This window comes from Sus scrofa, chromosome 3 (genome assembly GCF_000003025.6).
Source record: "Sus scrofa isolate TJ Tabasco breed Duroc chromosome 3, Sscrofa11.1, whole genome shotgun sequence".
Classification (NCBI taxonomy): Eukaryota; Metazoa; Chordata; class Mammalia; order Artiodactyla; family Suidae; genus Sus; species Sus scrofa.
The window spans coordinates 7,228,452-7,255,201 of NC_010445.4; the positions used below are offsets into that span (position 1 = coordinate 7,228,452).

Genomic DNA, 26,750 nt, shown 5'->3' on the forward strand with positions numbered 1-26,750 from the left:
GATTCTAAACAAGTCAGGGTCTGTCTGTTTTTTTTTTTGTCTTTTTGCCTTTTCTAGGGCAGCTCCCTCGGCATATGGAGGTTCCCAGGCTAGGGGTCGAATCGGAGCTGTAGCCACCGGCCTACACCACAGCCACAGCAACATGGGATCCGAGCTGCGTCTGCAACCTACACCACAGCTCACGGCAGTGCCGGGTCCTTAACCCACTGAGGAAGGCCAGGGATCAAACCTGCAACCGCTGGTTCCCAGTCGGGTTCGTTAACCACTGCGCCATGACAGGAACTCCAGGTTCTGTCATCTTTTCATTTTGGGTTCCCCCAGCTTCTTAGCCCTTCTGAGAACCTGTGGGGTGGAGGGCCGATTACTCTGACCTTTTAGAGCCCCTGTGAATTTGGCATCTGGTGCTGGCAGGTGACTAGACTCCTGCCTCTCGGTGGTCAGGCCCCTCTGGGTTTCCAGCCTCGCTCTCACTTAAAATCCCTGTGGGAAAAAGAATCACAAATACCCTTTGGTTCCAGAACTCCTGGGATGATTCCTAGGACGGCTGTCCCTGTGAAAGAACATCTGTTTTGCAGGCTACCACGGTCTTGGTCACTGCCAGGTGTGCTTTTTGAATAAAGCTATTTGGGAGTTCCCGTCGTGGTGCAGTGGTTAATGAATCCGACTAGGAACCATGAGGTTGCGGGTTCGGTCCCTGCCCTTGCTCAGTGGGTTAACAATCCGGCGTTGCCGTGAGCTGTGGTGTAGGTTGCAGACGCGGCTCGGATCCAGCGTTGCTGTGGCTCTGGCGTAGGCCGGTGGCTACAGCTCCGGTTCGACCCCTAGCCTGGGAACCTCCATATGCTGTGGGTGCGGCCCAAAGAAATAGCAAAAAGAAAAAAAAAAAAAAAAAAAAGAATAAAGCTATTTGGAAAAGACTTCTTTTCACAGATTCCATTGCGAAGCCCTTTTCCTGAGAGCATGACTCCCACCTGCTCTCCAGCCCCCTCTTAAGATTTTGAAAGGATCAGAAGAGACCTGAATGTCAGGGTGAACTGCTCGCTGATGAGCAGTTTTTTTGAAAGTTCACTATTAAAAGGCTCTTGTGGCAATCCTCTCAAAACTTCTTTCATGAGAGCCAGCTTATGCCAGGAGACCTGAATGGCCACCGTGCCCCTTCAGAGTGGTTTGGAAGCGAAGGTTTGGAAGATCTTGGGGTTGAAACAGGGTGTTGCCTTTACTTTGTGCGTTTCCCATCTGGTCTGGAAATGGCAGCCTGGCAGACAGGGACCACAGACCTGTCCACACGGAGGAGATGGATGCGACTGTCCAGGACCCGCCTCCAGGTGCACAGCTGACCCCTCACCATGAGGAGCTTCGCGCTTTGGGACTTACCTCTTCGAGTTTCTAGCTGCTTCGGGTGGGCCGAGGCTGAGTCATCGAGGCATCCCTGCCTCTCCTGCTGCAGGGACCTGCTGTAGCCCCCGTTTGCTCTGCAGGTAGGAACGGGTCACAGAGGGCTCTGGGTCTGGAGCGGAAGAACCCTGACTCTACTCCACAAACCAGCGGTTAGCGAGGTCTCTGTCACTGGACTTCACGCCCTCCTGCGCTGCTTGACTTCAGGCTCGTGCTGGCCCATCTCCTGGCTGCTGATACAATGACAGTATCAGCCTAACTCCACTCTTCGGGGAGAGATGCAGCAAAGACTGGTCCATTTGGCTCGTTGGAATTATTATTGGTCTAAAATTTTAGCGCACACCCACGGCATATGGAAATTCCCAGGCTAGGGGTCGAATTGGTGCCACAGCTGCTGGTCTATACCACAGCTCATGGCAGCACCTAAGTGAGGCCAGGGATCAAACCTGCATCCTCATGATACTAGTCAGGTTCATTACCCCTGAGCCATGACAGCAACTCCCTGGATTAATGCTTTCACGGCCAAGGGTCCAGCCTCCCCCTGGGAGGTAGGCAGCCGTGGGGGCACAGTTTACATGGGAATATGAGGAAAGCTGTTGCCTATGGAATGTAGTCAGCAAATTATAGAACTGGTGGGAAAGTGAGCCCTTCACCATTCAGCTGTGGGGTGAGGAGCTCAGAGATCTAGGGCCAGGGAGTTCCCTTGTGGTGCAGTGGGTTAAGGACCTGGCATTGTCACTGCAGTGTGGCTCTGAGGACGGCTATGGTGCGGGTTCAGTCCCTGGCCAGGAACGTCCACGTGCCACAGGCACAGCCAGGAAAAGAGATCTAGGGCCAGAACGTTCCTCAGCAAGATGAAGGATTCCCGGGAAGGAGAGGTTTGGAAGTGGGGAATTGAGGGCCCAGAGAAGGAAAGGAGAAGAGACGTCTATAGTTGAAGCTTAGGACCTGGCAGCTGGGCACCCCATCCCAAGTTGGTGAGCCACCTGGAGGCACTGTAGTGGCGCGTGTGGTCCTTCCACCCCTGCCCAAAAGCCTTCCTGGCATGGGGAACCCCTGCTCCCACCCCTTCCCCCTTGGACTGACGTCACAGTGCAGGCAGACAGATCCACCCACAGGCTGCGGGGAGCAGGCCTCGGTGTAGCAGCCGCTGTGCCTGGTGTGGCTCAGCCAGACATGGAATCAGGAAAGAAGTTTCGGAAAAGAAATCTCTTTTCTAAAGTAGAATCCCAAGGAAGGGGAAGGACTCACAGTCAAGACAGAAGAGGAGTCGAACAGGGAACTCACCTCCTCCCACAGATGGATCAAAAACACATCTGCAGGGGTTCCTGTTGTGGCTCAGTGGGTTAACAACCGACGTATTCATGCGGTTGCAGGCCCAATGCCTGGCCTCCCTGAGCAGTTCGTGGATGCAGCTAGGATCTGGCATTGCCATGGCTCCCATTCAACCCCTAGCCTGGGAACCTCCATATGCTGTGGGTACAGCCCTAAAAAGACAGGGAAAGGAAAAAACAAACAAAAACCACTATATAGAAAGTTGCAGATCAACTATCCTCCAATAAAACTACATGAAAAAAATAGATTAAAAGAATATATCTAGAAATGGAACGGTCCTCAGAGAACACCTACTGAACACAACGAGCAAAAGGCCTCAAACACCTGAAAGGCCAAGGACGACCTCCACGTAACCAGATAAGACCAAAAGAAAGGAAGCAGGATGGGACCTGCGCCCCTGGGAAGGAGCTGAAGGAGAGGAGAGGGTCGTGTGCACCCTGGAAAGCCTCGTCACCGGCAAGACCAGCTGGGCTCAGAGGAGAGCACCACACTGGTTTGTGGCAGGCGGAACAGGGAGGGACCTGCCCAGAAAGTCTCTGCCGTCACCCTGTGTGCCCCAGCCTGAGATGAGCAGTGGCTGGGTACTGGAGCATGGGGTTTGTTTATTTTTAAATGAAAAAAAATTATCTTTTTTAATGTCCTCACCCGCGGCAAATGGAGGTTCCCAGGCTAAGGGGTCAGATTGGAGCTGCAGCTGCCAGCGTACACCACAGCCACAGCAACACCAGATCCCAGCCACAGCAACACCAGATCCGAGCCACATCTGCGACCTACACCACAGCCCACGGCAATGCCAGATCCTTAACCCACTGAGCAAGGCCAGGGATCGAACCCATATCACGAATACTAGTGGGTTCGTTACACTGAGCCACGATGGGAGCTCCTAGTCAGATTCTCAACCTGCTGAACCACATGGGAACCCCAGAGCATGCGGTTTAGAGGACAGGCCTAGGGAGAGGATTGGGCTTGGCTGTGTGGAGACTGCATGAAGGGGTTATGGAGTGTGGTACAGCCATGACAGGGAGCATTCCAGGGAGCAGCCAGGGCTGCCAGAGAAGCAAAGCACTGTTGTTAAGTGGTGCACAAAGGGTGGCGCGGGCTGCCAGAGCAGCCTCTTTCTCCGAGGCAGCCCCTGCCTCCATGGGCCCCAGGAGAGCAGGCCCAGGAACAGACACCAGCAGGTTGCCCACATGCAGAGGTGGGGCTGTGCACAACTTAGGAAGCAAGGCAGAAATCTCTCCTTGCAGCTGCACCAGCTGTGGATTTCTACGTCCACTGCTGGCTTTGTCAGTTCCGTGCCTGTGGACATCCCAACAGACAGCAGGTGCTCCCGCGCCGAGGGCATGTCTGGCCTTAGCACTGTGGACTTTGGGACATGTGCGTGCAGGGGCTGGGCCAGGCCAGGGTCTGCTCTCCCAGAGCGGGTCCAGGTGCGGGACTACTGCTGTCCTTCATTGGATCTGGCACAGGCTGGGTGAAAGAAAGGCGGGTGGAAAGAAAAAGAGAAAGAAAGCAAGCCTTTAGCAAACACAAGTCCAAGACCAAACAGCTTCACTGGGGAATTCCACCAAACATACAAAGAACTTACATCCGTCTTACTCAAAACTCTCCCAAAAGACTGAAGAGGAAGGAACACTCTCTAAAACACTGTATGAAGCCACCATCACCCTGATACCAAAACCAAAGGCACTACCAAAAAGAAAAGTACCGGCCAGTACCTTTTTTTTTTTTTAGGGCCACATCCATGACATATAGAAGTTTCTGGGCTAGGGGTTGAATCAGAGCTGCAGCTGCCAGCCACAGCAACCAGCAACACTGGATCCAAGCCACATCTGCAACCTATGCCATGGGTTTTGGCAACACGAGATCCTTAACCCACTGAGCAAGGTCAGGGATTAAACCCACATCCTCATGGACGCTGTGTTGGGTTCTTAACCCACTGAGCCACAAATGGGTACTCCTATAGGCCAATGTCTTTGATGAATATAGATGCAAAAATTCTCAACAAAATATTAGCAAATTGAATCCGACAACACAAAAAAGATCACACACAATGCTGAAGTTGGATTCATCCTAGGGTGACAATGATGTTACAGCATATGCCAATCACTGTGATACACCACATCAACAGAAGAAAGGACAAAAACCACATGATAATCTCAATAGATGCATAAAAAGCATTTGATAAAATTCAACATCTATGGAGTTCCTGTCATGGCGCAGCAGAAACGAATCCAACTAGGAAGCATGAGGTTGCAGGTTTGATCCCTGGCGCTGCTCAGTGGGTTAAGGATCCGGTGTTGCCGTGAGCTGTGGTGTAGGTTGCAAACGCAGCTTGGATCTGGCTTTGCTGTGGCTATAGTATAGGCCAGTGGCTGCAGCTCCAATTAGACCCCTAGCCTGGGAACCTCCCGGTGCCACAGGTGTAGCCCTAAAAAGCAAACAAACAAACCCAACATTGCTAAACCATAATGGAAAATATTATGAAAAAAAGTTATTTTTCTGTACAACAGAAGTTAACACAACATTGTAAATCAACTATACTTTAATAAAAAAATTTTAAATAAATAAAAGGAAGGAAGGAAGGAAATGGGGGGTGGAGGTAGCCAGGGACTAATGGCTTCTGTCTACAAACTGCTGACCCTGGAAAGGCACCGGCTGGGTACTTCATATGTGTTATCATATGAACTTGGGGTGTTGGACTGCACCCTAAGGTCCAGTATATTGAGTGTTTGCAAAACTCCCTGTAGCAGAAAGTCAATTAGTTGGCGGATACAGATGGAAAAGAAAGAATACACGAAGCAAAAGATCTAAATTTGAAAACTGGTTCTGCTACTTACTATAACTCTAACTTTGGGCAAGTTAACATCCCAATATTCTATTCCTCTCTTTCTCCTTCCTTCCTTCCCTCCCTCCCTCCCCACGGCATATGGAAGTTCCCAGGCTAGGAGTCAGAATGAGAGCTACTCCAGCTGCCAGCCTACACCACGGCCACAGCAACGCAGGATCCAAGCCGAGACTGTGACCTACACCACAGCTCATGACAACGCCAGATCCCCGACCCACTGATCGAGGCCAGGGATCGAACCCACATCTTCGTGGATACTAGTCAGATGCGTTTCTGCTGCACCACAACAGGAACTCTGTTTCTTTATTTTAAAACAGTACCCATAGTTGGGGAGGGATACATTAGGAGTTTGGGATAAACACCATATACACACTGCTGTATATAAAACAGCTAACAAGGACCTACTGTACAGCATAGGGAACTATATTCACCATCTCATAATAACCTATAATGGAAAAGGATTTTTTTAATGTATTTTATATGTATGTATATATATTTTAAAAAACTGAACCAGTTTGTTGTATTCCTGAAATAACACAACATTGTAAATCAATTATATTTCAATAAAGAAATTTTTTTTAAATAAAGGAGTTCCCTTGTGGTATAGTACATTAAGTATCCAACTTTGTCACTGCAAGCAGTGGGTTTGATCCCTGGCCCAGGAACTTCCATATGTTGAGGGTGTGGCCAAAAAAATAAAGGAAAAATAAAGTAGAATTCCTGTTTTTTTTTTTTTTTTTTTTTTTGGTCTTTTTAGGGATGCACCCCTGGCCTATGTAAGTTGCCAGGAGAGGGGTCGAAGTGGAGCCATAGCCACCAGCCTATGCCACAGCCACAGGAAAGCCAGATCCAAGCCACATCTGTGACCTACACCAAAGCTCACGGCAACACTGGATCCTTAACCCACTTAGGCCAGGGATCCAACCAGCATCCTCACGGATTTAACTGGTTTCTTAACCCTCTGAGCCACAATGGGAACTCCCTAGAATTCCTGTTTCATTTCTATACATGGGGAAACCAGTGACGTTTTGCACACTGACTCCGAGGCCTGACCCCTGCTGACCCTCCCCCATGCCCCTCTCCTGACTGAGGCCCAGGTTCTGCTGGCTGTCAGCTGAAACCCACATGCAAACCCTGGAGGCCGCGCACAGTACCCAGCGACATGGGCTTCCTCAGAACGGCAGCCCAGTTCATCAGGCCAGCAAGGAGAACTTCCAGTCTGCTAAGAGGGAGACTCATTTCATGGTGCCGGATCAAGGGAATGACTTCCCATCATCTTTGCCAACTTCCATTTATTGGAAGCAAGTCATAGTCTCAACCTATTTTTATTCTTATTTATTTATTTTTGTCTTTTTAGGGCCACACCCACAGCATATAGAGGTTCCTAGTCTAGGGGTCTAATCAGAGCTGCAGCTGCCAGCCTACACCACAGCCACAGCGATGCCAGATCCGAGATGTGTCTGCAGCCTACACCACAGCTCACAGCAACACTGGATCCTTAACCCACTGAGCAAGGCCAGGGATCAAACCCGTGTCCTCATGGATACTAGTCAATTCGTTACCGCTGAGCCACAACAGGAACTCCCTCTGCCTCCTAGACGATCCGTAAATTCATCTGTATTTGTTGCATCTGAGGAACATCATAGGAAGCTTAAGATATGCAATCCAGCTCCTGGTGTGGGAGGAAAAGAGTTCCCCGGCTCAACCGTCTGAGGCTCAAGGACCACAGTTTGAAGCTGCAGAGCTTTACAGACCAACACATCCAACCACCCTCCGCCCCAATGCTGAGGTTCCAGATGGGGAAAGTGACGCTGGAGAGGCTGAGCCACCGCCCAAGTCGCTCCATGGCACAGCTCCAGCCCTGGTCTACACAGCTCCCGAGTCCAGTCTTATTGAGCACCCCCTGGGTGCCAGGCACTGAGGCAGGTGTGGGGACCCTGATGAGTAAGACACAGCCCAGCTATAGCTTCCTGCCTGCCCCACTGCAGCAGGACACTGAGGCTCTGACAGGGAGACCCCTCCAGGGTGGTGGTTCTCAAATCAGAGAGGGTATCGAAATCACCAGAGAAAATGTTTAAAATACAGGCTGTGGGAATTCCCGTTGTGGCTCAGTGGTAATGAACCTGATTAGTATCCACGAGGACGCAGGTAAAATCCCTGGTCTTGCTCAGTGCGTTAAGGATCCTGAGTTGTGAGCTATAGTGCAGGTTGCGGATACAGCCCAGACCCAGTGTAGCTGTGGCTGTGGTGTAGGCTGGCAGCTGCAGTTCCGATCCGAGCCCTATCCTGGGAACCTCCATATGCCGTGGGTGCAGCCCCCAAAAATAAAAATAAAAACATAGAAATAAAATGCAGGCTGGAGTTCCCATCATGGCTCAGTGGTTAACGAATCTGACTGGGAACCATAAGGTTGCGGGTTCGATCCCTGGCCTCGCTCAGCGGGTTAAGGATCTGGTGTTGCCGTCAGCTGTGGTGAAGGTTGCAGATGTGGCTCAGATCTGGGGTTGCTGTGGTGTAGGCCGGCAGCTACAGCTCCCTAGCCTGGGAACCTCCATCTGCTGCAGGAGTGGCCCTAGAAAAAGCAAAAAGACCCAAAAAAATTTTTAAATAAAATGCAGGCTATAGCCTAAAACTGGTATAGGCTGGGACCTGGAACCCTCTGATGCAGTGCTTGCCCTGGGAGAAACATCTCCTCCATGAGCAACAGAACACAAAGAAACCATAAGGGACTCAACAACCATACACAGTAGCAGTTGGGGCAATTATGAACAATAAGAGACAAAAAGGCCACCAACCAACCAATACTTCTGAGATGCCAAGAGCAAAAACAGGTTACTATGGTGACTATGAGTGATCCCCGCACACGGCACCACCAAGGGGGTGGGCAGACCCCCTAAGTGGCCCCTCCAGCCCTACCCACCCATCTGCCCCCACCCTCACCCCGTTTAAGGAACCACCTCACCCACCCTTGGGGAAGGCACAAGGGCACCTGCTATTTGTTTTCATTCCATCCTGCTGCAGCCTTGCCTGAATTCCTCCTTCTGGCCTCTTATCAATTTCTACTGGTTATAGAATTCAAGGGTCCAGGCTGCTAACAAAACCACTGGCCCAAGGCTCTTCAAAGCTGTCAGTGTCATGAAAGACACTAAGACTGAAGGAAGTTAAAGAGACGGGCAGGAGTTCCCATCCTGGCTCAGCAGTTATCGAACCCAACCAGGATCCATGAGGATGGGGATTCGATCCCTGGCCTTGCTCAGTGGTTTAAGGATCCGGCATTGCATGAGCTGTGGTGCAGATCACAGATGTGGCTTGGATCCCGCGTTGCTGTGGTTGTGGTGTAGCAGCTGTAGCTTCAATTGGACCCCTAGCCTGGGAACCTCCATGTGTCACAAGTACGGCCCTAAATAAGAAAAAAAAAAAAAAAAAGAAAAGAAAAAAAAAAAGATGGGCAACAAAAGGCGAACTTTTTCCTGGACCAGATCCCGTAAAGCATAGGAGAATTGCCATTATGGAAAATACTGGGACAATCAATAAAACGTCAGTGCTAGATAACAGTATTGTGTCATCGGACTTTGAGAATTGGTCTGCAGTAGGAAAGAGAACGCATGTTCTTTTTTGTTTTTTTTAAGGGCCACACCTGAGGCATACGGAAGTTCCCAGGCTAGGGGTCAAATTGGAGCTACAGCTGCCAGCTACAGCCACAAGCACAGCCACGCCAGATCCAAGCTACGTCTGCAACCTACACCACAACTCACGGCAACACCGGATCCTTAACCCACTGATCAAGGCCAGGGATTGAACCTGCGTCCTCATGGATACTAGTCGGGGTCGTTACTGATGAGCCGTAACAGAAACTCCCAGAATCCTTGTTCTTCAAATACGCTGAAGGATTTAAGGGTGAGTGACATTATGTCTGCAACTAAAATCATTCTTGGAAAAAAAGCAAGCGTGCAGAGAAGAGTGATAGGGCAGACGCAGCAAAATACCAGCAATCAGTGACTCTGAGTCAAAAGCTATACAGGGACTCTTGGTACTGTTTTAAAGGCAACTTCTGTAAGTTTGAAATTATTTCAAAATAAAAAATCATCTTAATATTGTTGAACAGACTCCTGGGCCTCTCTGGGGGGTTGAGGCCAAAAGTGGAGGCAGGCAGGCTCAGAGATGCTCAGAGCCTGAAGCCACAGAAACGCTTCCTGAGGGATTTCTTCCCGCCTAATGCACAGGCTGTGGTTCACGTGGGTAAATGCTGCTGCTCAAATGTGAACATACAGCCCTTGAGGGAGGCAAGCCGAGAGCACGCCAGGGGCCCCCAGGGGATGGACGGGCCTGGCACCAATGCTTTTCTTTCAGGCCTGAGTTGTTGTCACATCGGAGGGAGGAGGGACCTAGAGCCCTGAGTCAGACTGGGGGCTCTGAGTTCTGTCCTAGCTTCGGTGAGCTTGCTGGTGACCTTAGCAAATCCCTGCCCTTCTCCGAAAGCCTGTTTCCCTAAAAGGCAGCAGATGTTTGGTTTTTTGGGGGGGAGGGGGTTGCTGGTTTTTTTTTTTTTTTTTTGCTTTTTAGGGCCACACCATTGGCATATGGAGTTTCCCGGGCTAGAGGTTGAATAAGAGCCACAGCTTCCAGCCTACACCACAGCCACAGCCACACAGGATCCGGCTGCATCTTCGACCTACACCACAGCTCATGGCAACAGCTGGATCCTTAACCCACTGAGCAAGGCCAGGGATCGAACCCCAACCTCATGGCTCCCAGTCGGATTAGTTTCCGCTGCACCACAAAGGGAACTCCAGACACTTGTTTTTAACTTCCCAATATCTCTCCTCTACTGGCACACCTGGGCTGACATAATCACTTCCCCTCCCCTCCCCAACCCTGTGCAGGGTCAGACTTTGGACCCCGGCTTGGTTAAGCAGAGACCTGCACCCCCTGGTCCAGCAAGAGATTCTGGGCTGGGCATGTAACCATGCTAGCCAGGCCTGGGAGACTCCAGGCTGGCATTTTTGTTGGGATCATTGGATTGTTTGGGGAGCTGTAGCGGGGGCCACACGAGGACAGAGCCTACATGAGGGAGACGGGATAGAGAGGGTGCAGACACGGACAACAGGTCCAGGTGACATGGTTTGAATCCCTAGACCCATTGGTATCCTGGATCTCAGGACATCCCAGCCCAGGAGCCAGGAAATGCTCTTATTTTGTGCCTGTTTGGCTTCCATTTTGGTCTTTGACAACCCAAAAGATCTGTTAAATACAGGATAATCGGCCCCAGATGGAGCCACTTATGCCAAGCCCCTCATCACCAAACCAAGACTTCACTACAGGTTCAGCCGCTCCCAGGATTGGGATCTTAAACCAGCTGATCAGGAGTCACTGGATCGGCGCTAGTGAGGTCATCTGACTGACAGACCCTGCCATCTCCTAAAGGGATGAGACCTTGCCACAACTAACCCATTTTTTGGCCAAACATAACTTCCTTGTCCTGCTCCCTTCCGCCTATAAACATCTCACTTTGTACAGCCCCTCAGAGCTCCTTTCTATCTGCTGGGTTAGATGCTGCCTGACTCATGAGTCATGAAGTAAAGCCACTAAGAGCTTTACAATTTAGTTGAATTTTGTTTTAACAAATCCTAATACAGAGGGCTCCCGTTCCGCACAAGGAACAGAGAGGGGCACTGGGAGGTTCCCACGGCACAGGCGAGCCCTCTGAGTGGGCAACCCTCCTTCACCCTCCTCTCTTTGCCATGTCTCCCGGCTGAGACGTGTCCCCCCAGAGGGACATTCTCGCACCCCAGCCTCTCTCAGCCGCCTCCTCCCACATTCCCGCAGCCTCTGTGCTCACCCCATCCCAGCGCAGCGGAGGGAGCCCACGATTCCTCATTACAACCCAAACCTGATGCTGCAGCCTCTCCTGGGAGAGGAGGAGCCACGTGAATCTCTTCAGGACAGAAATGACTCTTGGTTGTGGGTGGGTCAGCCGCACAGCTGAGGCTTCTCTGGAAATGCAAAGGGGAATGCATTCCAGGCTTCCCTAAGCGTAATAATCCACTTTACCAAGTTCCTTGCTCTGACCCCTTCCCCCACACGGTTTCGTTTAACCCTCCTGTAGTTCTTTCCATTTCACAGATCTGGACACCGAGCGAAGCCCGGAGACATGAGCGAAGCGCCCCGGCTCACACAGGGAGGCCCCCGGGGGGATCTTAACCCTGCAGGCTGACCTCCAGCAAAGGCTGGAGGGAGCCCACTTGCTCCAAGAAGTGAGAGGGAAACTGCTGGTGGAGAGGGCACAGGGTGAGCAACAGGGTGGCCGGTGGCAGAGCCGGTGGAAATAGGAATCAAAGACCAGTCATCGTGGGCTTGTGGGGCTGGGATGCTACCCCCCACCTCCATCATCATCCTGGAAAACTGGCTTCCTGGCGGGAAGCCTGGAGCAGTGTGGCTTCCGGGCAGTGTGGAGGAGAAGGGCTGAGGTGCTCGTGGCAGGAGGAGGGAGGACATGAGGGGTGTGCAGAGCCGATGGGGGGGGGGTGCCGTCAAGGTCAGGTGTGGCTGTGGGACTGCGCCCGGGATGGTGCAGACAGTGGGGAAGCATGTGGCACGGGGCCTGGCTGATGTTCAGGTCACAGCCGCTTTTGTCACGTGGTGGCACGTCCACTCCCTGCTCACCATCAGCTCCGTGGGAGCAGGACCCAGGGCAGACTTACCTCACTCACATCCCCAGCCTCCAGCCCTCGGGAACCACAGCCAGGCTTGGGCAGACTTCCCGATTCTTCCGGCTTCCTCCCTTCAGATGCAGCTGATAAGAACCCACTTTCCCAGGTGCCTGGCTTTAACCCCGTCCCACGCATGGTTTTGTTTAACCCTTTCTTTCCATTTCACAGATCTGGTCACTGAGGCCCAGAGAGGTGAAGGAAGCGGCCCAGCTCACACAGGGAGGTTCCGAGCGGGGGATCTGAACCCTGCAGGATGACTCCAAGCCGGAGCCCTGGGTCACGTTCTAGCTTGCCTTCCCTGCCGCTAATCCTGCTGGTCAGTGGGTTTTGTTCAGACCTAACACTGGCAAGGAGGTTCCCCCTGCCCTCCTGTGTGGCGTCAGTTCTCCCTCCCAGGATGTAAGGTGCATGAAGGCAGAACTGTCCCTCCCCAGCTCATCGCTGTGTTCTGCGGTACCCGCACAGTCGCTAGCGGAATCCGCGAACTCATGAACGGAAAAGCGACCAGACACTTGCACCTCAAACCAGCTTTCCTGAGTGTCCCGCCCCAGCCCCTGATGCTCACCCAGCTGGCCCGAGTCTTGGCAGGTGGCCCTGGGCACATTGTAACACCTTCTGCTCAAGCTGCCGATGAGCTTGGTTGCTGAGCCCCCGCAGCTCAGGGCTGTCCAGCCACCAGGGAAAGAAAGGTTCATTAGAGGCTCAGCGGCCACTGGCTGGGCCATGACTCACCTCTCATGGAGTACAGCTCAACAGAGGGATGGGGGCGGTGATGCTGCTGGGACTGGAAGTGAGAAATAAACACGCGGGGGTGGGGCTCTCACCCAGCTCTCAGACTCAAGTCCTGGCTCTTCCATTTCTGTGCTGTGTGACCTTGGCCTAGTCACTTTCCCTCTCTGAGCCTCAGCTGCCCCAACTGCTGAAGAAGAGTGATGAGCTTTCCCTCCCTCCCTCCAATGGGACGGCGTGTAAAGGAGGACTCCCTTGCCTGATGCATCCTGCTCCCATGCCAGCACCTTGCTAAAACATTCAAAACTTAGCAAATCTATCCTGCTGCAAAGTTCTATAGGCCCTTTTCAAAAAGGTCTTTTTTTTTTGGCTGTACCCATGGCATGCAGAAGTTCCTAGACCAGGGATCAAACCTGTGCCACCGCAAGAACCTGAGCTGCAGGAGTGACAATGCTGGATCTTAACCACGAGGCCACCAGGGAACTCCTTCATAGCGTTCTTAAGGTCACATGACCTCTGGGTCAAGTACACACCCTCCTGGACCTTGCCTGGTGTTTGTTCTTTCTCCCCAGCGGCTCCCTTTGTGCCCTTCAGTGTTGGTGTGATGGAGGGTCTGCAGCTGGCAGAGCAGCGAGAAGGGAGGGGGAGAGACATGGGGGCTACACTGAGGAAGCCTCTGAAAACCAAGTCGTTCTCCCCCTCCCCCAGACTTTACTGCGAGGATGGAGGGGAAGGGGCAGGAGAGCTTTAAACGGGGAAGCTACACACCTGGTTAGATTTGCACCGTGAGGAGGTCATTTTGGCTTCCGAGTGGCGCACAGGTGGAGCAGAGAAAGGCTGGCGGGGAATCGGAGACGTTCTTGGTGCTGGAATCCTGTGTGAAAGGGCCAGGAGAGCTGCCAAACAGGGAGTACGGCCAGAAGAACCAAAAAAAGCAAAGAAGCTTCCTGTGGGCCCCAGTTCAAAGAGGGATCCAAGTGGGCTAGCGGGTGGGGGTGTGATGAGGCCAGGGATGTAGGAAGGGGCCAGATGCAAGAGGGCCTTTGAAACCACAGGAAAGAATATGGGGTTGGTCTTAAAGGCCTCGGAAATGGTTGTGCTTTTCCTTTTTACGGCTGCACCTGCGGCACACGGAAGTTCCCAGGCTAGGGGTTGAATCGGAATTGCGGCTGCTGGCCTACATCACAGCCACAGCAACACCGGATCTGAGCTGCATCTGTGACCTACACCACAGCTCACGGCAACGCCGGATCCTTAACCCACGGAGCGAGGCCATGGATCGAACCTGTATCCTCGTGGATACGAGTCGGGTTCTTAACCTGCTGAGCCACAATGGGAACTCCTCGGAAATGGTTGTAAAGAGCGGAATGACGATTAGTTTTGCATTATTCAGAACATCACCTGGGCTCTGTGCGGCAATGACCAGCGTTGGGGCGGCTGGTGGAGGGGCTGCTGCAGTTGACCAAACCCAAGATGATGGGGCGACACTGGGGTGGGGGTGAGGGGAGGGCACGGCCTTGTGGACAGATTCTAGAGAGACTTGGGAGGTGGAAGCGAATGAAACCCAGCAGGGCTCTGTGGGCCTCCGGGGCACAAAAGCCTTTCCGTGTCCCCAGTTTCTTGGTTTGTAGGAAATAGGCCCCCTTCAACCTCCATGAGCTTCCCTGCGTTCCACGGGGCAGGTTCAAATGGCTGCTAATCAGGGAAAGCGGGGGAGGCAGAGACAAAGGAAGAGCAGGCCAGAAACCATCATGCAGCAAAGGGGCAGGGTCCTGCTTCCTCCTCAAGGGATACACATAACAATATCTAAAACCCCAACAAGTGAACGAAAATCACCACAAATAAAAGAAAGATGTCAACTCTTTGATGAAGCCTTCCCTCCGGAATGAGGACCACCAGAACCCGCCCCGGGGCCACGTAACACCAGCTTTGAAGAAGAACGCAAGCTTGCATCTACCCCGGTCCTGATCCGTGGCCCTCTTTTTCACTCCCAGACTGTAAGCCCCCTTACTCTCCTCCCGCAGAGGGGGGCACATCTTTAGGGCATCAGCCTGCGGTGGCCTCCTTCGCCTGGCGAAGCAACTAAAGCTACTCCTTTCTGCTTTGCCCAAAACTCTGTCTCTGAGTTTCGATTCGGCACCAGTGGACAGAGGCCGAGTTTAGGCAACACTGAAAATGCGGCACGGATGTGAGGAGGAACAGAGGAGTTAAGGTCAAGTTCTAGCATAATCTTGGCAACTGGGTGATGCTCTTTCCTGAGATGGAAAGACAGGGGGCAGCCAAGGCAGTTTAGGATGGGGGGTTGGCAGCTTTTTTTCTCATAGGTCAATTATTTTAGGATTTGCAGGCCATTTGGTCCCTGTCGCAACCACGCGACGCTGCTGCTGTGGCATGAAAGCAGTTCTAGATGATACACACACAAATGCACTGGGTTATGTTCCAATAAAAGTTAATTTACAAAAGCAGGTGGTGGACTGGCTTGCCACCCCCTGTCTATTTAGGACACGCCTTTTTGTTTGTTTGGGTTTTTTTTTTTTTTTTTTTTTTGCTTTTTTAGGGCCGCACCCATGGCATATGGAGGTTCCCAGGCTAGGGGTCCAATCGGAGCTGTAGCCACCAGCCTACGCCAGAGCCACAGCAACGTGGGATCCAAGCCACGTCTGCAAACTACGCCACGGCTCACAGCAATGCCGGATCCTTTACCCACTGAGCGAGGTCAGGGATCGAACCTGTGTCCTCACGGATACTAGTCAGATTCGTTTCTGCTGCGCCATGATGGGAACTCCCAGGACACGCCTTTTTGGATGGGCCTACTCTGGATCCTAACGAAGATCCCCAGGAAGCAGTCGGAGAAATGCATCTGAGCACAGGAGAAAGGTCTACATGCAAGAGCGAATCCAGGAGCAGAGCAGGGATGGCCACCTAAGACCAGAGGTAGGGAGGGAAGAATGCTGAGGACCAGGCCCTGAGGACAAGGACGAGGCAAAGGAGGCTAGGGACAGGTGGGAATGACACCTAGACAGTGGAGCGTTGTTGGTGGCCAGGTCAGGCAGAGAGCCAGCGAGAGGGCTGACTGTGCCAAACAGACGGAGATGAGGGGTGCCAGAACAGCACCTGCCCCCCAAAAAAACAGGCACTTTTGGCATCTGGATTATTTTGAGCTAAAGGCCACGGAGAACCAGCAGATGCAGGAAGAGCTCTAAAACCAAGACCCGGTTTTCCTTTTGTAAAGGAAAGCTCCAGTTACCAAGGAAATTCCCTTTGTAAAAGGTCTCTCCCTCTTCCAGACGAGGAGGGCCGACAAGGCAGGACTTCAATCTGCATTACCAGCCACTCAGTTTACCGTATTTTTCTTGGTCACCTTCCCATAACCTGCCTCCCCTGCCCGGAAGCCCAAGCCCCCTTTTATTTTAGCCTAAAATGGTACATAAGCCCATGTCCTCTTTTTTTTGTTGTTGTTGTTGTGTTCTTAGGGCTGCACTTGTGGCACATGGAAGTTTCCAGGCTAGGGGTCGAATTGGAGCTGTAGCCACCAGCCGACACCACAGCCACAGCAACATGGGATCCGAGCCGCATCTGCAAACTACACCACAAATCACGGCAACGCCAGATCCTTAACCCGCGGATGGAGGCCAGGGATGGAACCTGAGTCTTCATGGATACTAGTCAGGTTCTTAACCTGCTGAGCCACAAGAGGAACTCCTGAGGGTTGTTTGTTAATAGAGAGATTCGCTTAAACGCTGATGGGGAGAAGAAGGACTCTGGAGGCTATGGGGTGGGGGCTGAATGGCCACCCTCCGCTGAGCACTCATGGCATCTTGGACCACTTCTTCTTACACCACAGCTCACAGCAACGCCAGATCCTTAGCCCACTGAGCAAGGCCAGGGATCGAACCTACAACCTCATGGTTCCTAGTCGGCTTCATTAACCACCAAGCCACGATGGGAACTCCTTGGACCACTTTCTCATTGGCAGAGTGGAAATAACAGCATAAGTGGATAGGGCAGGGAGTCCCCAGAGAAGAAGCAGGTATGGCTTTTCTGACATAAGAGAACCCATTTTGGTCTCAGCCCATTTTGGTTGTGATCGGAGCTGGGCTGCAATGCTGATCCTTGAACATGCCCCGAGCCGCAATGACTTTTAGGGAGCAAAGGCATGCAGGCGCTGAGCAAAGGCAGTCAAAGCAAAGCCCACTGGCTCCTCCTCGAGGGATGTATCTCCGTCTGATACAGTCCTTGAGCTCCGCAGGAATCGAGGCCCCTCCAGGGTCGTGGACAGAACAGTGAGACTGACCCTCCTGACTTCAATCAACTTGGGTTTGGATGCTATTGACCTTGGCCCCAGTCCTGGCTGAATTCTCTGCTCAAGCCCCTTCATGAATATGCATGTACCCTTAGCCTAAAATGTTCCCCGTTTTGCTGCTGGCACTGCTTTGGGAAACATCCCTGATGTTCTCCTTAGAGACTGCAAGCAATAATAAATTCTTCCTCTTCCCGCTCTCCGGCTTGGCTGGGTCTACTGACTCGACACCCACCAAGATTTTGGGTAACAAGAATAGGAACTGCCTTGTGGGGGTTGATGTGAAGAGCCAACAAGAAAATGTGCTTACATGGCTTGGTGCACAGTGATAGGTTCATCTTTTTAGGGCAGCACCCAGGGCATATGGAGGTTCCCGGGCTAGGGGTTGAATTGCCTACACCCCAGCCACAGCAACCCCAGATCTCAGCCGCGTCTGCGACCACCACCACAGCTCACAGCAACGCTGGGTCCTTAACCCACCGAGCGAGGCCAGGGATCGAACCCACATCCTCATGAATGCTAGTCGGGTTCATTACCACTGAGCCACGACGGGAACTCCAGACAGGTTTTCAGTAAATGTCTCTCTTGTTATCATCCTCCAACTTCCAAAAGGAGTCAGTCTGGGGATGCGGGACCCCAAGGCCGATAAGGTTTCCCAGCTTTGTAGGCAGCCCTGGCCATCTGGGAGCATCTTCAATAATTACTTTCTTCTGTTCTTCTGTGAAAACCTCAATAAATGGTGGGTTTTTTACTTAAAAAAAAAAAATCAATAGGAATGGCAGGAACCTAAGTTAGATGTACCCCGGAGCTCAGCAGGTGGATGAAAGGCGGAATTTTTATGAGGGTTTTGATCTTTTTGGGCTCGTTGGAGCAGCGAGTGACCATTCTCTAACTGGTCTGAGGCCGGTCTTCCAGACACGTGATTTCTACCAGGAACGGAGACGGGCTGGTCCTTTGCAGTCTGCTTTTATTGCAAGAGCGGGAAGCATCTGTGTAGTGGGCTAAACAGTGTCCCCACCACCCCACCCCCAAATTTCACGTCTACCTGCCATTTCAGAACGTGACCTTATCTGGAAATAAGGTCTTTGCAGAAGTCGATAAGGTAAGGATGAAAATGAGATCATCCTGCAGTTCCTGTCGTGGCTCAGCAGGTTGAGAACCCAACTAGTATCCATGAGGATGTGGGTTCGAGCAGGCTGGGGATCCAGTGTTGCCATGAGCAGCAGTGTAGGTTGCAGATGTGTCTCAGATCTGGGGTTGCTGTGGCTGTGACATAGGCTGGCAGCTGCAGCTCTGATATGACCCCTATCCTGCAAAAGCTGCTCTAAGAGGCAAAAAAAAAAAAAAGGATGAGATCATCCTAGATTTGAGGTGGGCTCTCCAGCCAATGACTGGTGTCCTTTTAAGAGAGGGCCTGAGACCCACACAGAGACCACGTGAATGCAGAGGGAGAGGTCGGTATGATGAAGCCAAGGATTGCCAGGGGCTGCCTGGAGCTGGACGAGGCAAGGAAGCATTCTTCTCTAGAGCCTTCAGAAGGAGCATGGCCTGCTGACACAGGCCTCTGGCCTTCAAAACCACAAGAGGGTCAATTTCTGTTGTTTAAGCCACTCTGGTTGAGGGAATACATTACGGCAGCCCAAGGAAGCTCCTTCAGCCTGGCTTCATGCTTGGTCTAGGACAGTGTCCCCTGAGGCCAGGTGGTGGCACTGTCAGTGGCCAGGGAGCCTCTTCAGCTTCGGAACAGCAGGACATGGTGTGCGGGCCAAAGCTTGGACTGAAGCAGAAGCCCACCAGGGACAGAGGGGGAGGGGCCACTGCACGCGGAGGCATTTTGTGTCAAATCCAAAGCTGCTGTGACTAGAGAGACCTTCAGATTAACTTTTCATTTTCCTTTTTGGCCGCCTCACGCAGAGTTTCCAGGTCAGGGATCAGATCTGAGTCGCATTTGCAATCTCCGCCACAGATGTGGTGACACCGGATCCTTAACCCACTGTGCTGGGCCAGGGATCAAAACTGTGTCCTGGTGCTGCAGAGAGGCCACCAATCCCATTCTGCTCCACTGGGAACTCCCAGATTTACTCTCTCTCTCTCTTTTTTTTTTTTTTTTTTAGGGTTGTACCCTCGGCATATGGAGATTCCCAGGCTAGGGGCTGAATCAGAGCTATAGCTGCTGGCCTAGACCACAGCCACAGCCACGAGGGATCCGAGCAGCGTCTGTGACCTACACCACAGCTCACAGCAACGCTGGACCTTAACCCACTGAGGGAAGTCAGGGATTGAATCTGCATCATCATGGATGCTAGTCAGATTTGCTTCCACTGAGCCACGAAGGGAACTCCTCCAGATTTACTTCTGATTTACAATTATTTTGAAAAAAAATTTAGACTCATTTACATTGGAACTTCTAGGAGTTTGTCTTAAGGAAAAATCAGAAATTTAGATGAAGTTGGAGTTCCCTTGTGGCACAGTGGGTTAAGGATCTGGTGTTGTCACTGCAGTGGCCTGGGTGGCGGCTGGGGCACAGGTTCGATCCCTGGCCAGGAACTTCCACATGCCACAAGCACAGCAAAAAAAAAAAAAAAAAAAAAAAGAAAAAGAAAAGAAAAAGATGGGAGTTCCCATCGTGGCACAGTGGTTAACGAATCCGACTAGGAACCATGAGGTGGCGGGTTCGGTCCCTGCCCTTGCTCAGTGGGTTAACGATCTGGCGTTGCCGTGAGCTGCGGTGTAGGTCGCAGACATGGCTCGGATTCTGCGTTGCTGTGGCTCTGGCGTAGGCTGGTGGCTACAGCTCCGATTCGACCCCTAGCCTGGGAACCTCCATATGCCGTGGGAGCGGCCCAAGAAATAGCAAAAAGACAAAAAGAAAAGAAAAGAAAAGAAATTCAGATGATGCTTTATCCCCCTGGATGTTTATCCTGACATTATTTGTAACACTGAAGAACTGGAAACAGCCGAAATAGCCAATACTGCAGGAATGTTTAGATTAATTATGGTATATATCCACAAGATGGATTACTAAGCAGCCATTATAAATATTTATGAAGAGTGTTTAATGTTTACAAAGAGCTTTTAATGACGTGGCAGAACGATAGTGAGAGGATGCCAAGTGGAGAAAGAAAGCTGTTATCAAATGGTACAAAGGATGCCAATCATGAAAAAAAAAAAAAAAGCATAAAAAAAAAGACAGCAAGGAAATACGCCAAATGTCAGAGTGGTCTCTAGTTGGAGGAATCATGGGAGTTAAAAAAAGAACTTCTTTATACGTTCTACATTTTTTAAATGATTCACTATGTACATGGATTACTTCTTTTGTCAAGGAAAAAAGTAAAAACTTTAAAAATGCTGTGTACGCGGTTTCCATTTTTATTTTCTCCGATGGAGGATTGCATTTCAGCAAATCTTGAGTTATGCTAACTACTTAGGCCGGTCACAACACACACACACGTACAGAGAGGTACACGGGCTGTGCCCGGCTGGCTGTAGCAAATGTACATCAAGTTACACAGGTTGGAATTGTTAGGCTGGTTGAAATACACCACTGAATGAGGGGACATGGTTGGGTCAGGCCACCTCTCCCGCCTGCCACTGTTGTTGGCGAGGTCTGTGTGTTAGGCTGGTGAGTGGCATCCTGCCGGCAGTCCATCCGTCCGTCTGTCATTCCCCCGGTGAGTGGAGAGGGCCCAGGTCCACATCCGCTCTGGGTCCCTTCTCCTCTGCCCTCACCTCGGTGTTGGAGCCCCAGCTCTCTGCTACGACTTCCAAGCCCTGGGTGTGCTCCAACCCCGGGGCCCCATTGCCGCTCTGCTCCACGCACCCGGGACAGATGGTGCAAGGGAAGGAAGGGCCATGGGTAAAAGGACACACTCCTGATGTGAGCTGTGCCCAGACACAGGAGGAGAGGAAGCAGGAGACCTGACCGTGACACCACACACCAGCTCAGTCGTTACACAGATGGGCCCTCTGCGTCTCCGAAGACACACGGGTTGGATGGGGCCCTGCAGGGCACAGCCCCCAGAAGAGGACAGATGGGGGACGGAGCCGTTTGGGGCAGCCTGACAGCAGAGCTAGGAGGGTGGATGAGGATGTGTCCAACATGGTGCTAGGTTGTTGAAAAGTCACGACCACACACACCTGGGGATCATGCCCTCGGCCAGCTCATTTGCACGGCGGGTTAGATACAGCTAGAGAGGAGTGGAGATACACTTTGTGTACAGCGAGGACCTTTCCTGGCGGTTGGATAAACAGTGAGACAGACTCCTGGGTTCGGCATGCTCTGGGGAGGGCCATGCGTCGGTGAGGGACTCCCTATTGCTACACTCTGTACAGGGCGGCTGGGCCCGCCCGCCGCACCCACGGCCCCTGGCGGCTGTCACGGGCTTGCCTTCAATCCCTTCTGCCTCGGAGAGCTCTTGGCCCCAGTGAAATGGGGGCTATGAAGACAAGAGGGTGGGAGGGGGGGCCCTGGGGGCACCCCACGTGGGGGCTACATGATATTGCACTGGGTGGCCCCGCAGCAATCTTTGATGAGCGCCAGCCCCGTCTTGGCCACCGTGGGCTTGCTGGGTGGGGGCTCTGCTTTCTTCTCTGCTCGGGAGCCTGCAGCAAGGTAGGACATGGGAGGCAGAGGGGGGAAAGAGGAGAGAGGCGGAGGTGAGGTGAGGAGAACCCCGACCATGTGCAGCCCCAGTGCCATCCCAACCCAGGGCAAGACTGGCTCCAACGTTATAGATCAGGGGAGAGCTGACATGCATTTTTATAGGGTCCTGGTGACTGTGCCCATCTCCATGCAGGGCCACTGGCTTTCGGTCATTGGCTTCCTTCTACAGCTTTTAGCTCTTCTATTCTGTTCTCATTATTATATCTGCCAAGCCGAGCACAGGGTCTGGCCTTCAGAAAGTATTAGGTGACTGGATACATGAGAAATTTTGTTCTCAGGACTCATGTCTTACAATTCTGGAAGATGCTCACACATTATCTCTTCAGACCCCCTTCCTTGTCATTCGCTGTTCTCTCTCCTGATAGAATGCCTATTAGATGCAAGCTGGACTGTCTTATTCTAACCTTCATGTTTCATAACTTCTCTTTCATATTTCCCATCTCTGGGTCTCCTGGTGCTGCATTCTGGGTAATTTCCTCAGCTCTGTCTTCCAATCATATGAATCCTCCCTTCAGCTGTGTCTCTGTGTCTAATCCATTTACGTTTTCATCCGTGGCAATAGTTTTTTTTTAAGAAGGCAAATGGTTTGCTAATCTATTCTTTTGTCATAGCATCTTGCTCTTTCATTTTGGGTGTTATTTCTTATCTCTTTAATCATTTTTAAATATACTTACGGTCTTTTAATTTTTTTAAAGAATTTAAAATATTTAAGTTTTTTTCTTTTTACAGCTGCACCTGTGTCATATGGAAGTTCCCAGGGCTGGGGGCAAATTGTAGCTGCAGTAGCTAACCCACAACACAGCCATAACAACGCCAGATCCGAGCTGCATCTCTGACTCACACCACAACTCATGGCAACATCAAATCCTTAACACACTGAATAAGGCTGGGGATCAAACTCGCATCCTCATTGAAACTGTGTCAGGTTTTTAATCCACTGAGCCACAGTAGAAGCTCCTTGTCTCTTTTAGATAGTCTGTTATTTCTGGTTCATAAAAAGACAGACATTGTCTTTGTTGCATCTATTGATTCCTCTCATGGTGGTTCAATTCTCCACTGGTTTTAAATTTTTTACTGAGATGTATATATTGTTTTCTTAGGGCTGCACCTGTGGCATATAGAAGTTCCCAGGCTAGGGGTCGAATCAGAGCTGTAGCTGCTGGCCTACATCACAGACACAGCAACACAGGATCCAAGGCATGTCTGTGACCTACCTCATAGCTCATGGCAATGCTGGATCCTTAACCCACTGAGCAAGGCCAAGGATGAACCCACATCCTCATGGATACTAGTTGGATTCATTAACCACTGAGCCGTGACAGAAATCCTGAGAGACCATGTTCATGGGGGTTATTTTATCTGCAGACTGTGTGTTATGGGAGCTGAAGGGTCTCTGCTGAGCAATTCTGCATTTGATTTGCTGGGGTCCAAGAGATATCACCAGTTTTAGATAGTTTTAATTTTTCTACTTTTCAAAAATTTGAGATTCCAGCACCAGATGGGTGGTGTATATTTGAACCCCACACTGGGCCCTTTGCATGTGGTGCAGGCTGGGTGTTTTGATTTCTTGCCACAATTTTTTTTTTTTTTTTTTTTTTTGGCTATCCATAAACTTACACAGAAGGCAAGTTTCCTTGCTCCTTCTCCACAGTGTTCAATGGAGTTTTTCTAGGTGGCCTTTCATGGAAGAGACAGTCCACTGAGGATGCTGGGTTTAGGCAGGGATGTGTGTCTGGTGATTTCAGGGACCCACAGGCGAGACCACAGCCCATCTCTTTCTTTATTCCTTCTCTCTGTGCAACAGTGTTTCAAAGGATGTTAATGGCCAGTCAGGGGAAGCTGGGCTGTGGCAACTTTTGGGTTCTGTCTTCCTAGCAAAATTTCCCAACCCTTTTCTTCTGATAACAGCTTGTGTCCCAGTGGGTACGGGAGTGGGTATGTGGCAATCTAGCCAATCACCGTTTCCTCGCCTCTTGGTGGCAGTGATGGGCCCAGGAGGTGGGCACATGATCCAAGAAAGGCCCATCAGTATCCTATATATTTAGATACTAGAAGAGAATCTCTTGCTGCTGCTGGGTTATGGCGCTGGCGTTCTGGCCCCAGGGAGAAGGCCTGTGTACTAGGAGAAAACGAAGCTAACGTGCAGAGGTGTCAAGATGATCAACAGAAGGAAAGCAAGGGTTCTAACAGTGTCTAGTCCCTGAAGCCCTAGTTCCTATGGCTCTTTTCCCAGCAAACCCCCTTTTTCCACCAGGGCCAGTTTGAACTGGCCATCCATCTCTTCTTATAACTCAAATTGGCCTCACTGGACAATAAAGAGAAGGCAGTTCCTTAACAGCAAGGACCCACTTTATCATTTTAACAGGCTAATGGATACTGGAACCCTACAAATAGAGGGTCAAATTTGCAACATTTCCCAGACTTACTTCACCCAGGACCCTTTTTGCTCTGAGTATCTTGTGAGGCTAAGAGTCTAAGAAGCAAACATCTGGCTCCATTCCTCCAGAGGTTCCAACACCAATGGAGGACAGAGCTGGAGCCTCTGTCCCTACCTTCTTGCCTCAGTGGCCACCCCACTCCTTCTATGAAATGCACCAAACCCTAAGATTAGAGAGTGACAGCTGCTGCCAGAACTAGCTACAGTTTGCAGAACCCAGTGCAAAATGAAAATGCAGGGCCCTCTTAAAATTCTTAAGAAAATTCTTAATTCCAAGACGGCAACAGCAGAATATCAAAGCTGTTATTAATATTAGTATTAAGGCACATGCCCTTGAGGCTTGGGGTCCTAGTGGCCCTGCCTGCTGCCATTCTGTGCTGAAGTCTGATCTTGGGAAAGTATTCTGTTGTGCCCCCTCGGGTCCCAGACTTGCATTTTGCAGGCCAGGGAACGAACCCTCACCACAGCAGTGACAATGCCAGATCCTTAACCTGCTGAGCCACCAGGGAACTCCCCAGGCCACTTCTAAATTTCTTTTTTCTCTTGGGTGGGGGGGAGGAGGAGGAATAACATATGCACTCACTGGCTGGAGATTTGGTTACTTTATCTAGAGGTTTTAACTTGATTCTCAGAAAATCAGCCATTTCCTTGTCTTCTTCTTGTTCCCTGTGTAGACAGATGAGGAAAGACAAGAGGAAGGTACAGTAAGCAGGGATGGGGGCAGGGGCATCAAGGAACTGATGAAAGGAGGCGACAGTGTGGGGCCAAGGATCAGACTTCCTGGGTGGTGCATATATGTTCACGTGTACTATGTGTGGATGGTGCATGTATGTTGCTGTGTGTTATGTATGGGTGGTATGGGTGGTGCGTGTATGTCATGTGTTTATGTGTAAGTGGTGTGCCTTGTGTGTAAGTGGCACATGCATATTGTGTGTTATCTGTGGGGTGGTGTGCATATGTCGGCATGTATTATGTGTGGGTGGCCCATGAGTGTTGTGTACTATTTGTGGGTGGTGCGCGTAGGTTATACGTGTATGGGTGTGTGTGTGTGTGTGTTGAGTTGGATGCATCCACTCAGAAGCAGAGACACATATCCATGAAAGAGTAAATGCCCACCCTGGCGCCTGTGAGACCCCAGGGCAGAGGCTGTTACAGCAGCCAGCCTCCTTGCTGGAGGTTTAGTGAGCTGGACAACCCCTCTCCTGATCCTGTACCTTTAAGTTACCCTAGACAAGGTACATGGAAAGTCTCCGAGGGCAAGTCACCTCAGCTCTTCTAAGGGTCACCTGGAGCAAAGGCAATTGGCCAGGGCTGGCTGAGCTGGACAAGGTATAACCTGGGGGGTCTCAGAGAACTCAGCACAGAGAATGAAGAGGAAGTTGCCCTCGGGTTTGGAAGAGACCCTCTGAGCTCCCCCCTTGTGCAGGGCTCCAAGCCTTTGCTCCAGCACAAAAATATTCAAGAATCGACAGTCACATCGTTCCTGTGCCCCAGCGCCCTCAGGCACCTTCAGATGCCCCACAGCGCCAGAGCCCATGGTTGTCCAAATCAAGGTGGCAGGTGCATCTGTAAACAGCAGACCCTGAAGGCTAGGAAGGAGCACTGGAGCCACTTAGGAGAGGGGAAGGGAAAGAACAAAGTCAGGAAGGGAGGAGAGCAGGCAAGGAAGCAGGTCGGTACAGGGGGCAGAGTTTCTATAGCAACCAATGGAAGGTTCTGGAAACGGTGCCTTGATGACCTGGGAGAACGCTCAACAAAAAGCATGTGTGGGAAGCTTTGCCATGTGATATGCGGTATAATCCCTCCCCAATTAACCCCCTGAATGACATTCACTTAAGAACCATAGGCCTTTGCAAAACTTTTTGGAGCTGGATTTGAGTTTCTCTTGAATGTGACGTAGGTCCTTAGGCCAAAAGGCCAGGATTCACTGGGGTTCAGTGTTTGCGGAGCATGTGCCTCGGCCATGACTGTGCAAAGTTGGAGTCCCAGGAGCAGATGATGGGTTTTGGAAGGAAGCTGAAGCATGTTCTAACAGCCCCATGCTCGGGGCCCATGGGGCCCATTTACCTTAACCGCTCAACCTCTGCATCATCCACCAGGAAATCTCTCTTCTGTACCAGTTTGTGGATCTTCTGGATTAGCTCGTCCTCTCTCTGCTTCTGCAACTTGGTTTTGTCTTTTTCTGGGAAGAAGAAAAACATCAGCAAAGACCGTGTGAGTGTAACTTGAAAGCACTTGAGGCTGACAGGCCAGGGACTATCATTTAACTTGCTGGGTGAACTTGGAGACACAACTTGACTTCTTCAAGCTTCCATATCCTCCTCTGTAAAAGA

At 51.2% G+C, this 26,750-nt stretch overlaps 1 protein-coding gene and 1 long non-coding RNA gene across 4 annotated transcripts in view; both read right to left on the minus strand.

Moving 5' to 3' along the window:
- On the minus strand, positions 228-12,458 carry LOC110259861. Its single transcript, XR_002342265.1, has 3 exons — positions 12,280-12,458; positions 1,375-1,625; positions 228-480 (listed from the first exon to the last, which is right to left on the minus strand). It is a non-coding gene; the product is annotated as an uncharacterized LOC110259861 (long non-coding RNA).
- C3H16orf45 (chromosome 3 C16orf45 homolog) overlaps positions 20,355-26,750 on the minus strand; it is a 138,718-nt gene continuing 132,322 nt past the window's right edge. The window contains exons 4-6 of one of the 3 annotated variants that reach the window (XM_021086174.1): positions 26,485-26,599; positions 25,001-25,083; positions 20,355-21,919 (exon numbers count right to left, since the gene is read on the minus strand). In XM_021086174.1, coding sequence (XP_020941833.1) covers positions 21,807-21,919; positions 25,001-25,083; positions 26,485-26,599 — 311 coding nt within the window. In that variant the 3' untranslated portion in view covers positions 20,355-21,806. Of the gene's footprint in view, positions 21,920-23,547; positions 23,788-25,000; positions 25,084-26,484; positions 26,600-26,750 lie in introns of those variants that run through there. The other 2 variants (XM_021086173.1, XM_021086175.1) reach the window with 2 other exon arrangements.